At 38.2% G+C, this 15091-nt stretch overlaps 1 protein-coding gene across 1 annotated transcript in view; it reads left to right on the top strand.

Moving 5' to 3' along the window:
* Positions 1-15091, top strand: part of cdkal1 (CDK5 regulatory subunit associated protein 1-like 1) — a 211355-nt gene that overhangs the window by 117040 nt on the left and 79224 nt on the right. The window contains exons 9-10 of the mRNA XM_058648452.1: positions 1566-1732; positions 12017-12162. Coding sequence (XP_058504435.1) covers positions 1566-1732; positions 12017-12162 — 313 coding nt within the window. The remainder of the gene's footprint in view (positions 1-1565; positions 1733-12016; positions 12163-15091) is intronic.

Genomic DNA, 15091 nt, shown 5'->3' with positions numbered 1-15091 from the left:
ACACACAATTATCATTATCATTAGCTGTGCAAAGACGGACAGAAAGATGCATGTGCTCGTTCAAAGTGTAACGATAGTGTTTCACTAATTGGACTTTGTGTGTGTGTGAGAGAGAGAGTTTATTTGAGAGTTTGTGTATGTGTGTGTGTGTGTGTGTTGAGCTTGTGCTCCTGTGAGTGTAAATATATTGCTTTTGTGATGTGATAATTTTGAAACCAGAGTTTAGGCAGACACTCAACCATTTCCAGACCTAAATGACAGTGAGATCATTAAGCTCTAGCAGTGAGCGTTGGTCTAATTTAGCATGAAGGCAGTATATCGTCCCCTCTCGCTGTATATGACCTTCACATTCCTCGAAGGTATGTTTATAAGACACACATTTCTCAGTGGTTGACACGTGCTGATCTCTATTAAAAGTGTTTAGGCAAGGACAACAGAAAAAAGGGAAAAGTGATCACCGATGTGAGAGAGGCTGCTGTGATGCTGCTTGTTCTAAAATTATTGACCGGTTTTCATCAACATTCATATTTTGCTAATGCTGTAGTGGCAAATAATTACAAAGTGAGTGAAAGAAATCAATAAACCTATATCACTATTGTGTGATTTATTGTATCAAAACAACATAAATGTGAATTTTGCACGTGTTGTTTTTGCTTATGCTTAAAGTTCATGAACAGTGACATGCATATCATCAATGAAACAGTACAATTGGAGAGAGAGCTTTGACTTGGGCAGTTTAGGATAAGACTTATAAAAGCCTTGTTCATTTTAAATCATCACGAGAAAGAAAGTCACCATTTACAATATACTGTAAATGTGAGATTCCCCTAAGTGTAACGACAGTAGCTGCATAAAGTCATAGTAAAGAAGATCCTGTTGCACATTGATAATAAATATTTATGTACATTCATATCTATAAATAAACAGTGTGTTGACACGTCTTTTAATGGGTCATTACACTGCTACGGGGGCCACCTCTCTGAAAAAACGCAGAACAAGCGTTATGTTAAACCTCAGGTTTGTAATCTGGCCCTGTGTAAACATAATGGACATTTCACAGGAGTGAAAAGAGACATGGTTGCAATGATTGGAAAAAAAAAAAATACAAGATGAAGCCCATGCTTCACTTGCAGGTGTATTATGTTGAAGTGAAAATGTAAAATGTTTTATCAGCATGTGGAACTCAGCTGCTACTCCGGAGATTGGAGGAAGGCTCCGTCTCTCAGCAGGTGGTGTTGATTTATACTGTATGTACAGTAAACCATGCTTGCAGTTGCTTCACCAGTTCTTCAGTCACGTTTTCTTCCCAAGAAAAGTACCTCTGCTTCTCATGGGTGTACAGCATACGTAACATTGCCAGTGGAGAACATTACAGTATGTGAATATGGCATTGCTGTATTGGGAATCATAAACTCATAACAGCTTCATTTTTATGTCACTTCAAATGCTTGAGGAAATGAACAAAGCTGCATCGAATTCATACACATATGCTATAAAAAATATCGCTGTGATTGTTAAACCAGTAACACTCTAAATGAGTTTTCAAACTTTTTTTTTGTCCCCAGAGGGAGTGTGTGAGATCTGGTTGACCAGTGAAGACACGGGAGCTTATGGTAGAGACATTGGCACAGACCTGCCCACATTGCTGTGGAAATTGGTGGAGGTGATTCCTGAGGGCGCTATGCTGAGGCTGGGTATGACCAACCCTCCGTATATCCTTGAACACCTAGAGGTAATGTACCGACACACGCAAACATACACACACACACACACAGAGAGTTGTTTTTCTTTTCCCCATCTTTGTTTTTGACAGTTGTCTTCCGCTATCTCTTTCTGTGAACAAATAAAATCCATTTGTTAGATTCAATAAACTCTGTTTTGCTTACCAAGCAGTTAAGATGCAGTGCTCATACTCCATTCATTAGGTCAGTCCATTCTCTCCTCTTCATAATGAGTCAATTAGGGAGCATTGTGTCCTCTTTAGCGACCTCATTTTATCAGTCATTAATGTCTTCCCTAATGGAACAATGGACATTGTTATCATTTCTCTGTTTCTCAGTCCGTCTTTGTGGTGTTGATGCATGCCTATCCCTGTTTGTCAGACACGCTTGTTCATTATTCTTTATCATTGTTATATCTCTCTCATTGCCATCCTTTCTCCATCTATCTTTTTTTTGTTTTTATAATTTTTAAGCTCTTTGTTTTGTGATGAAAATACTATGTTAAAACCTAAAAATCTACCACCAACCATAGACAAAAGGCAGATTTAGTCCCAGCTTTTATACAATAAAGGGGAGACATTTTGCTTGTCCAAATTATTTGGACAAATAAAGAAAACATTAACATATTTTAGTTGAATACAGTGTGGTCAATGAAAATGTCATTGTTGGCAAAATTAATAATAATAATAAAAAAAAAACCCAGACAGCTCAATGCAGCTGTGAACAGGAAAGCTTTTTTTTTCTCCATGCACTTACTCCATCTGTGGTGCTGTGAATGCTCTTACTGTAAGTGGGTTTGCTTTTATGGGCTTTTGGAGTATGAGAAACTGGAAATAATGAAGAATAAAAACATTTGTGTGCGTCTGTGTTTGCACATTTGTAAATTGGTGTCATATGCTTCATATACCTGGACCACAGTACAATAGAAGATGATATATGCAATTTGAAACCATTATTTTGTTATCAGTTTAATTCTGTGGTAGTATAAGTTAGCTGTGAAGTGTATTGAATTACACTGCAGAGTGTAAAGTCCTAATACAGGTTGAATGTTGGTTTCATTATACTGTAAAACAAGTAGCTGCGGAACAACTATAAACCCATAATGTGACCGAAAAGACCAATATTCTTCTTTTGTCACCTACATCGTTTATGTGGCTGTACAATTGCTAATTTCGGATGAATTGGTCAAGAAGTAAGTCAGATTTTTCTTGCATTAAAAGTTTTTTCCATTCCTTTTTGAAATATTGCAGTTTTGCTCACATAGCAGCACAGCCGTAGTGTCATCCCTGTGGAAATTTAAGTGTAGAGGAGTGAAAAGGAGGCCATGGGGGCTGAAATAGGATAATATAACCTAGAAAAATAAGATGAAAAAAACAAAACATAACTTTTTTTTGTGTGAAGAAGAAGTAAATGTCAAGCTCACAAAAGATGTGTTTGAATTACACAATCAAGAAAGATGGTGGTTCGTAAGGAAAAAAAAAAGAAGAAGAAGAAATTAGGGTAGAAGTGCGGAGAAATGGGGATGGAGGCCTGAGGATAGAGATGAGGGGTAAAAAGAAGTAAGAAAAGTGCTTTGGGAAGCAGCAATGGAGGTTGTAATTAACCAGGGGTTAATGGAGGTGGCTAATTGTCCCCCTTATGTATAGGTAGGCTTTCTGCTTGGCTACATTACAATTAAAAACCACCCTCCTAATGATAGGGAATAACAATTAACTGATAATTAGAAATATACTAGGATGACACACTGGCTTGGTCTGTGTGCACGCGTGTGTGTGTTTCTCATTTTAAGAACCATTTCATATGCTACTGGGCCTCTTATTGTTAAGGTCCATACTGTGAATTGAATTCTATCTTTTTTGCTTTAATTCCTTAGTCAATTAACCTACATAAGGACAGATAAGAGTGTTCCTCTTTAACTTATCACTGTCTTTCATTGCTACGGTGCTCCATTTACCCTTTCCCCTTTTCCCTATGAGCCTCTCTTCACGCCGTCCTCCTCCTCCTCCTCCACATTTTCTATCTTCTCTCTAGTTGTATGTTCTGGATACTGACTGTGGTGGAAATAAGGTGCAGCTACTACTGTACAAACTGGGCAGGAAACTTTGCTGTTCTCCTTCTGATAATTTTTTGACTCTTAATTAATATACATTTTTGTTGAGTTCATTACCGTTATAATTAATAACTTACCTTAAACCTTTTGTTTTTCTCCTTATTACGACTCTTTTCTGGCTCTCTGCTCTAATTCTTCTCACAATGGTGACAATCACAGTGATGTGAATGATAGGATGACCGTAGATTTAGTCATCCTCAACATCAGTAAAGGCCAAATTATATTCCACGGTCTATTCTTTTGAAGGACACTGGCACTTATATAACGGCATCATACTGAGTGGCTCTAATTGAGGCTGAAAAGGCCAAGTAACCTCTCCACTTCCCACCACTAAAAGATGATCTTCACACGTAGTCACTCAAATCACTGTCTGACTCTCTGTCACACAAGAACACAATTTCTCCTTATGTGCAGCCTGTTTTTCAGAAAGAGGTAGACAGCTCCACGGCACCATTTACTGAATGGAGCAGTTAAAGACCCAATCACCTCTCGTCGACCACTTTTCTCTGACATTTGTGTTGATTGCGTCGTGCCTTCAGTGTTTCCTTTCTGAGTGGCTGCATGTAAAAAGTATCTCTAACAATGCTTCTTCCGTGTTCCTCACTCTGCTGGCATTTTATTATTCACACTTAACGTTGTATTTTAAGGCTCGGCCGTATGGCTTCAAATTCATTTTGCGGTAACAGTATGTACAGTAGGGCGTGAATGACTCATTTTTTCAGATCGATTTACCTGTCATTTGATGACATCATCACATTGACACAGCGGAGCAACACAGCTGTACAGCGATGAGCAACTTTTATTAAAGTTCTCCGTAACATTAACAGTCAATATGTATTGTTAATAAAAAAAAAAAAGAATCAACATGCCTCCTCAAAGACATTTACACAAAACAAAACATAGGCTAATACCTGTCATTTAAGTGCATAACAGGAAGTGATTAAGATCTTCCCCCCATCACCGAAACTTCCCACAAAAGCTCAGTGTCTCCGTTGTACCGGCTCCGAGGGCCGATGGACTCGCCGGTGTCGCCTCAGATCATAGCCAGAAAGACACTTCTCATGACATTCATACTTGATGTCAACAGTTGTAAACAAGAACAAAGTGTACAGGTAAATGTTTGTCTTCATTTGAGGGACGAATATAGTGTGCGCGCACTGACACACAAGTTGATTGGCGACATTGCTTCGGTGGTTAGAAATTAAACACGGAAAATCCTGACCGCTTTGTTGTGGTTATATGGTGAATATAGGATGACACAAACACACAATAAACATAATTACTGGCAGACTTAATTCAATTATTGCTAACTAACTCTATTGAAAATATGAAACTACTATACAACTACTACTATAAAAATGTTGTCACACTCCGCGTCCAAATTGGTCATGTGTATGATGCCGTGTGATGACTACATCTTTGCAAACAAGGAGTAATTTACATTTACATTACATATCCAATATAGGATCTTATATAATTCTTTTTGAAAAATAAATGTTTAATTGTATCCTTTATTTCATGTTCCATTTTGCTGAAACATACGTTGTGATTAAGTGTTTTGCAGCTCCTGTGACTTGAGCATCCTGCGTCCCAAAAAACTATATATTTAAATAAATGAAAGGAAATCTGTGTCATCATCTGTTAAAAGCGAATGTTGACATGGGACTAGGAAAAACCTGTAATTTTATTCCTCATTATTCTTAATTCTCGTTTTCTTTTTGTTCTTTTTTAGTTTTTTTTGGTTATGCATTTACATTCCAGTGACAAAGAGGCATGTGTCTTTCTCCAGTTCCCCCGGAACCCCACTGGGCCTTGGAAAGAATGACAAACTACTGCATACTCGTAATGAAGTGAAAACTCCATCTTCTGAATCGGCTGATATTTTTCATATCGGAACACACATTCACACATAATCTCACACACACACACACACACACACACACACACACACACTTGGATGATGTGCACACACATCTGTACTTGGACACACCCTCTCTCAGACCTTTTGTCATTTTAATGAAGCCTTTGGGAGCTTCTTCACATTAGACGCCTAATGTAGCATTGTGTGAGCGACCCAGCACCAAGTGGATTTTTTTTTACAGTGAAGCTATTCTGTCGTGACTTCAAATTATGACTTCTGACCTAATGCAGTGAATTATATTTTCTGAATTATTGTGGTGCAGTTGGATTTTTGAAAGGTGAAGATTTAAATGCTAGCCTGGTCTCTGTGTGTGTGTGTGTTTCTCTCTTTTGAAAACCGTTTCATTTGCTACTGCGCCTCTCATTGTGAACGTCCATACTTTGAATTGAATTATACTTTTTTTACTTAAATTCCTCTTGTCAATGAACCTACATATGGACAGATAAGAGTGTTCCTCTTTAACCCTTTAACACCTAAGCTTCTGAATTTTTTTTCTTGCTTATGTTAACCATAAAAGGGTCAGAAAATATCCTGTGCGTAAGTGCGTTTGCCCATTTTTCCAGAATAACGTTCAATATCTGGCAGTTATTTACAATTTGCTTATTTTTTAAAATAAGTCTTTGTCTCAGTGTCCAAAAACAGGCCAAAAAATTGAGACTATGTACAGGCGTTTTTCCCGCTCCTCTGGTGACGAAGATGCTGATTCGCCAGCTTCCTGAAACACGTGGGCTTTGACGTGCAAGTTCTCAGCTTTCAGAAACCATTGAAATCTTTCTGGTAGCACACACTGTCGCGCAATTATGTTAATGCAAACGTGCCGTCTGCGATGGCTCCGTGTTAAAGAGTTAACTTATTGTCTTTCATTGCTACTGCACTCCGTTTACCCTTTCTGGTGTGAAGAGGCTCATGTGTCTTTTTCCCATGAGCCTCTTCACACTATTCTTCTCCTCCCCATGTCTAGAAGTTTTAAATGCTAGCTTCCCCTCTGAAATTAGCAATACAAGTAGCGGTCTTAGGTTGGGTCTGTTATTAAATATTTTCTTAGTTTTTTTCCCAAGGGGCATAATTGTGAATTAACGTGTGTGTGTGTGTGTGTGTGTGAGGGAGAGAGAGAGAACTACAAATCCATTTTGATTGAGGTATATTTTTGGTACAGTCATTACAAGGAAGGAGGCAAAATAGAGAATGTGACACAGTAAAACAATGTTCTCAACAGTCATTTCATACACATAGCACAATACAGTGTGGCGTTCAAATGCTGTTCATACACTTAATTTCCCTTTTACTGTGCACTACATATCTGTACTGTGTGATGTGCTGCAGCCCCAGAAATTCCCTCCAGGGAAAATCTGGTGCAGCCTGAAGTGTTTGAAATGCTTAATACCACAGGGAGCTCACTTTCTCTTTCCCCTGCCGAATACAGTTCCCACCAACTCTGTGCGCGCGCTTGTGTGTGTGTGTGTGTGTGTGTGTGTGTGTGTGTGCATGTCAGTGCGCCACTTAGTATCCTGGGAGCAGCTTGTAGAATCTTTTTCTCTCCAGACTCCCCAGAGTGAACGCGGTTAATACTCTGATATGTGTGGGTTTGTGTGACTTTGTGTGCAGGCGGTTGGGTGCCACATACACTGTGTTTGCTTCAGTAATTTCACTTGAACCAGACTCAAACCATTTCTGTCTGTGTTGGCACTTGGGGATTCCAGCTGTGTTTTTTTTTTTTTGCAGTCACTAATATGTCCTTATTATATACCAAATACAAATATGATATTGTATGGTCCGTATACTTACATTGACGTTGCAGCACTGTAGTAATTACAGAGGTTTTCTTTTTAACTAATTAGAATAAGTGGCACCCACAAATGTAAATACAATCCCCGCATGTGTCACAACAGAACAGGCTCGACTCAAAGTAAATGGCTTTTAATTCTGGAGTACACATACTAAAATGTAGTTTGGTTGTATGTTTTTTTTTTTTGTTTATTCTGTTGTTTCCACAGCCTTTTTTCACGAGAGAGTTATTTGCACTTTTTCTTACACAAAATGAAACGACCTGATTTCAACAAACAGTCTAAAAACAACAGTTACACATAGATCGGCGCAACCTTGCAGAGTCAGCGCCTATGACATAAAAACACACAGATAATTCATATTTTGTTCTGTAAAAACAGGCACACAGAGTGACTGACAAACAGGCACAGTATGAAATCGGGAGTGGGATTAATCTCGTGCTCATGGTGTGAACACATTGGAGTCAAACCACCATCTACTTCCTCCCCCTTTTTTCTCCCCGTGTATGTTCTTTTCAGTCCTATCTGATTTGAGGGGGTAGTTTTAGATTTTTTTTGAGCTAAGCCAGTTATCTGTCTGCCTGGGTGCGTGTCTTTATCTGTGCCGATCAACCAAAGATGAGAGGATTGTGTCTGTTTGTGTGAATGAGAGTGAGAAAGGGCCGTTGGGGGGGGGAAGGAGAACCGAGAGTGAGAAATAGTACTGCTTGAATCACCGTCAAGGCTGATTAAAAAGTGAAAAAGAAGCAAAGAAAATACTTGCTTGTTAAAGCTCCCTGAATTTTGCTTTATGATGGATAGTTCACCTAGTAGCAAACGCATTAAAGCAGCACTTTAAATTTTTTGCCACTGGGCACTGCAGAGCAATATCTAACTCATCACGGAATCATTTTCACTTTAGACTCGCTAAACTGTCTGTCAGCGGCAGCCAAACATCAAAAAAAGAAAGAAAAAAAGGCCTCAACTCCACAGGGACTGGTGAGGAGAGAGATTCATATCACAGTGCTGTTTAATCACTGGAGGATGGGACGCACTGTCAGACAGACGCACACACACATGATAAATGGCTTGTGTGAATGAAAAGTTCTCCCCTTAAAGATTAATCCCCAGTTGTCAGCAGCGGTGTCCCGCTACTCAGACTAGCATGCGATCTGTCGAGACCCCTCTCACCTTTTCAACATACACTCATGTAACTGTCTGTGTACTAACACACACACACACACACAAACACAGGCTTGTGCTGCTAGTCTCATTAGGACACAGCGTTGACAAAAGCGTTACCACTATCCTTAACCACAGCCAGTAAATGCCGAACCTAAACCTCAGTTCCTCAGATACGAGGTTCACATTAGGACCAGGTTTGGTCTCCTTGAGGACTGTATTTATGCCAGAATAGGTCCTAAAGAGCAGAGGTGGATACAAAGTACCACTATTTTGATAACATTTTGATAGTACTGGTCTGTAATGTGGTCATGTTAAAGTAAAAAAGTAGCTTGTTTAAAATGTACCCAGAGTAAAAGCTACTTGGTTACTTTTTAACAAGGTGGGGGTTCTTTCTTGTGCAAAAAGGACAAGGGGACACACATCTCACATGAATTGTTTTTAATTAAAGGCAAACCTTTACAAATGAAAGTGCTGACAAAATAAAATATGTATACACGTAATCAAAATGGGAAATTCTTTAACTTTCTCCTTAATTAGTGCCTTAATTAAGTAAAGGTCTCCTTAATTAAGTAAAAGGAAATGTACAAATTTTGAAAAATTACTGCAGTAATTTAATTTAATTACTGCAGGCTAGATAATGGTCAATGGGCACTAATTGTCTGTTTCTCTGATGCAACTGAAGCATCATATTTTTTATCAAAAATGTACACATAACACATGTATATGAACAAATCACTTGTATAACCCAGTATCCATGACAGGCTGACTGAAGTGTTGTACTGACATAATAACCAGAACCAGTGCACACTGACATACTTTTAAGAGTTTACTTAATGACTTATTTATATCATAAAGTAACCAGAGGGCAAACGGGCTGCAAAGACTGTATGCAATGTGCCGTATTTATCAAGAATGTACAGCATATCACAAAGATCACTACCAAATTAAGTCAATTTCCCTCGGGGTGGGTGAAATTTCTTTTTCAAATTCTTCTTCATTTCTTGTCAGCTGATCACTGTTGACTGAAGATGCTGTCCTGTGGTTGTGGACTCAAAGAAAGTATACTCAAGAAAGTATCAATACTGAGAAATAAGAGAGAATTCTTTCATCATTGTAACTTTTGAAACAAGTCAGTATTTTTTAAAATGCTTAAAGCCCCCTCACACCCACACCCACCCACACACACACACACCCACCCACACACACACACACATGCATCAGACGGATTTCTGTCACCAATCAAGCTCCATTTTCAGACCAAATTAATTCTTTATAATTTGGGGCTTCCAGTGGTCAACCCCCTGTGGCGCTGCAACTGAGCTGTCTGTCTTCGTGTGTGTGTGAGTGTGAGTGTATGAGCATGTACAAACACACGCACACACATGTGCTTTTCTGTATGCGTGTGAAGTGGGGAACGTTCCACAATAGATCTTAATTGAGAAGATGGACTGCAATCAGCACATTCTTGTAGGAAATCATTAAGTCATTTTTTTTTCACTCCCCTCTCTTTCTCCTTCTTGTGGTGATTAGTATGGTAATGATATCCTCCTGATTATGTCCATCAGAACAATCTGACATCTGTAGTCGCTCCAGCTCTTGTGCTGAGGAAACTGATGTGGCAATGAAAGAAAAGAAAAAAATATGCCAGCATTTTGACTTAATGTGGCTTATTAGAAAAAACATGTCACTCTCACTGTTGTTTCTGGTAAAAGTGTAAGAGGAAGAGAGCGGGGGGGAAAAGACAGACCCAAATTATCTGTGTTGCTTCTGGAAATGTCTTTTTTCAACACCATGTTGTCATTTCTTCTTAGAGGTATTTACAGTATACATTGACTCAATGGTTCTGAGTCAAACGTGTGGAAGCATTCTCTTGATTTCAGGTTTAATATAGTCATTTCATTTAGCATTTCGGAGTAGGGCTGCAACTAACGATGATTTTTCAATTAATAGAGTACTTGTTTGGTCCATAAAAAAAATGCTAGAAAATGTTGAAAAATGTTTATCTGGGATTCCCAAACCTGGATATGATGATATTCTTGAATGTCTTATGTTGTCCACAATCCAAAATTGTTCAGTTTTAATGATTTCTTTGTCAAATGGAGCAAAGAAACCAGAAAATATTCACATTTAAGAAGCTGAAAAATTAGAAAGCTTGTTTCAATTATTGAAAAAAAACACTTGTTAATGATTAATTTGGTAATCGATTAATAAACGATTAATCGTTTATTAATCGTTGCAGTGTGTTTGCCACGAGCAAACATTATACACTGTTACATAAATGATTGTTTGTAACCTGTCTCCTATATCGAGTCTAATGTTTATTATGATGTGTGCTGCTGACCTCAATGGGTTTTTACCGTGTGTAGTAAACTTTTTTAAATAAATAGAGGAAATAAAAACCGCCCAGTTTGATGTGTATCTGATCAAAGCACACTGTGTCCAAAAGTAAAGATTCACCAATGTCTACCTGTTGTTTCTCTATATGTGGTGCACAATGCGTGGCCTTTCTATATAGGCATCCTATCCAGCATGTGCTGTACCCCGAGCATTGCTCCTGAAGTGAAAACAGAATAGAAACTATTGGCCAGAAATCCTGAGTTAATTATACATTCTGACCTGAGATGTGCACCTGCATGCTTCTGTAAAAGCTCTCCACTTTTTCAGACATAAAGGACTCCTCCTGAGCAGCCTTGACACATTTGACTTTGGATCTGCTATTATTATTTGTATGTGATGAATTATCCGAGCTGCTTTTCTTTCATTTTTACCAACATTGAGAATGAAAAAAAAAAAAAAATACTGAAAGAAGAGTGAGGCAGTGTACAAGGTCTAGGGTGCATAGAGCTCTGAAAAGAGACAGGAATGTTAATGGAACCATGATCAGTCACCTTAGAATTGACTAACCTTATAATCAAGTAATAAGTTTGAATTTTTAGCCTCAACTACATGACTCCTATGGCGACACGTGTAATTCAGCGTGTTTGTCAGGTGTGCCCAGTGTTATTGTGAGACTGTGTTGTATTAAGCACGTGTCGCACCTTTTCATACATGATTCTGTAAAACCTTTCTGTGAAATTCAATAAATGTTATTTGTATTAAACTGTTTGTTAAAGTATGTAAAAGCAGCTCACATTGTGTTATTTACAGATATCCATGTTTACAATAGTTAAATCCAGATGAAAATAAACTACAGTGTTGTGAAATAATTATTTAATGTGGTGGCAAATTATGTATTTCAGTGATTTTTTTTTTTGTCTCTTTTGCATTTTAACTCTTAATTTGAATTTTTTCCCCTCTCTCCTCTGTGTCTCATTAGGAGATGGCTAAGATATTGAATCATCCGCGCGTCTACGCCTTCCTTCATGTTCCTGTGCAGTCGGCCTCAGACAGTGTTCTCATGGATATGAAGAGAGAGTATTGCGTCGATGACTTCAAAAGAGTGGCGGACTTCCTCAAAGAGAGGTATGGCGACCAATGTTGTCTCTGCAGGGAGTGTGTTGCAATATTATGAGAGTAAACTCGTAATATTGAAAAAGTCGTAATATTACAAGAATAAAGTCATTATTAATCAAGCAAAGACAATCAGCAATTCAATATATATATTAAAATTAGATTAAATGATGTTACAAAATGTTGTAATATGACGACTTTTTTCTCCCAATATTGCGACTTTATTCTCATAATATTATGACTTTATTCTCATAAGATTGCGACTTTATTCCCGTAATATTATGACTTTATTCTCGAAAGAGACAATTTTGTTGTTCTTTGGCTCTTAACATTTCCAAAAAAAAAAAATCAAAATTCTACCATCAATCTTAAGTTATTATTGTATGACCTGATGATTGGAGTGCAACTACATTTTTTTTTTAAACATTTATCACATTTCCAGAGTTTCCCATATGTTGATCAATGGGTGGCAGCAGAATCAACACACACACCATCACAAATTGATTCTGTTTTTTTTCTCCCCAACACAATTTAAAAAACATCAAAATCATTATATCATTCAGTTCATTCATCTCCCCGCCCCTCCACTCGCTCCCTCTCTCTCTTACACGCGTCTGCGCCCCGTGTGGGTGGGTGGGGCGGTGACTGACGATATACTCACTACAGTAAACCACATGACACCACACTATAGCATAGTAGCATTCAGTATGGTCATTTCATATTTTCAGTACAGTTAGGTAGTAATAATTGAATAAAGTCTAACATTGATTTTGATTACTGTGTGTTTGTATGGCACCCTATATTTACCATATAAGCACTACAACCACTGCATGGTCAGGGTTTTCCCTGTTGATATAACCAGTGAAGTAATGTCACCATGTAATGTGAGTGTGTGTGTGTGTGTGTGTGTGTGTGTGTGTGTGTGTGTGTGTGTGTGTACACCCTAGCAATGGCACAGTATATTTAAGCATTGTTATGATAATCTCTTTGTTTTTTTTGTTTTTTTTAATTAAATATAGTACACCATAAATATAGATTCACTTCCATCCGCTTTTAGATCACATGACACCGTTGTTCTCAGATAAATCATATTCATATCCAGGTAATACATCTTTTAAAGTTACAGGTTATTGTGTTGTCAAAGTAAAGTAAATCAATTCTCTCTCTCTCTCTGTCTCTGGTGTTTGTACTCTGCATTGCTTTTAGATAATTGTTAAGTGGAGTGGCGTTCTCCTGTTCTCCTCCAGTTGTTTTCAATAGAAATTCAAACTCGGTGACACTGATCCGCTCACACTCTGTGGTAAATGGACATGGGAAACATCCACACACACACACACACACACACACTCATGGTACCATGTCACAAGATTTTGTTTACATAATCCGCCTGGCTCCTCTCTTTTTTTTTTTCTTAAGTTTCTTTGTAAAAGTTTGTGTAGTTACTCAGTTTCTGGCTTTTCTTACTTAAAGTCACATGTTCAAATACACATGTGATGCTGGTTGGTTGTGTCAAACCAGTGCCAGTGCACTTCCAGGGATCCTTGATCCACTTGGCTGCTGCAGTCATGGCTGAGTTACAGTTTGGAGTCTGGGATCGAGTCCAGGGCTTGAGGCAAGCCAAAAAACACAGCCACTGTATGAGTTAGTGTGGCTGTGTGTGCAGGAAAGAGTAAGGGTGTACACACTCTGTGTGTGTGTGTGTGTGAAAAATAAACATACACTGTTGTCTATTACATTATTTTTGAGTGGACACTTTGGCCTTTCAGAAACTTGTGAAATGAGCAGTAGTGTCAGTGTCATGCCTTGTATGTGTTGTTATCATAACCGCTGCCCCCCACTTTAAAAGCACATGTATAAATGTGTTGTTAAAAACCTAATAATTATTAATTGCAAGTAAATGCATTATCCTTTGTGTTTATCCTTGAACATTAAGTAGGTACTAGAAAGACAAGAGGTGATCAATTAAGTGGGTTTCTTCAGACTAGAAACAGACATAAATGTTGCTGGGTTCTACTGTGTGCAAGCGCGACTATCATTTATTTAATTTATTTTTTTCATTTAAACTGAAAGGTCTTACTTTCGATCCCTGGCTCTCTGTCTGGCAAGTGACTAAATATTGGCCACGGAAAAACCCATATCAGTTGACCTCTAAGAAAGACGTTATTATTTTTATATTTTTACTACTTCTACTACACATTCTGCCATTTGTTTCCTTCACTGAACCTCTGCTGTTGCTCTGTTCTTTTCTTAAATCATGTTGCACATTTATACATTTCTTTGTTCTTCACTTTGGAAAAAAAAAAGAGGCATTATGTGATCTGTGTGAAGAGTTTTCACATATGACTATTTTACTGTATTATTTATAATAACCTGAACAACTCAAGGTTGATGGGGAAACTGTCAGTTTGTCATAGTGATTGAGCCTCACAGGTGATTGTTAATACATAGTTTCCCACAATTAGTCCATACGATAGCAGTATAATTTCACCTGAAATGATGAGACGGGTAGAAACCTTGTGTAGGAATGTGTAGGTCAGGTCTTATCTAACTGACACACACACACACACACACACACACACACACACACAGCAGGAGACAAATGTATTCCTTTTACTGAACCACCTCATGCCACTGACACTGCACAGGTCACAAGGGGTCAAGCCCCTCTGGCCTTTCTTATCAGCGTTACCTGCAGACACACAGAGACACACAGAGACATCAGACCTCCCTCCTTGACATCTTTCATGGCTGAGAGTCTTAAACCACAGTCTGAACTTTAAAATTGTTTCACTTTGTCTTCTTCTGTCTGTTTGCCTTTTCCGTTTTATCCACAAACAGACGGCACAACTTTCGGCCGAGTTAAGTCATGTGTTCACAAAAAGGCGAAGCAGATTGTGTAGCTGTAGTTGTTCACTTGTTTGCAGGAAATATTGCAAACGAG

The sequence above is a fragment of the Solea solea genome, chromosome 13 (genome assembly GCF_958295425.1).
Source record: "Solea solea chromosome 13, fSolSol10.1, whole genome shotgun sequence".
In the NCBI taxonomy this organism is placed as follows: domain Eukaryota; kingdom Metazoa; phylum Chordata; class Actinopteri; order Pleuronectiformes; family Soleidae; genus Solea; species Solea solea.
This window is presented reverse-complemented; position numbering and strand designations above follow the sequence as displayed.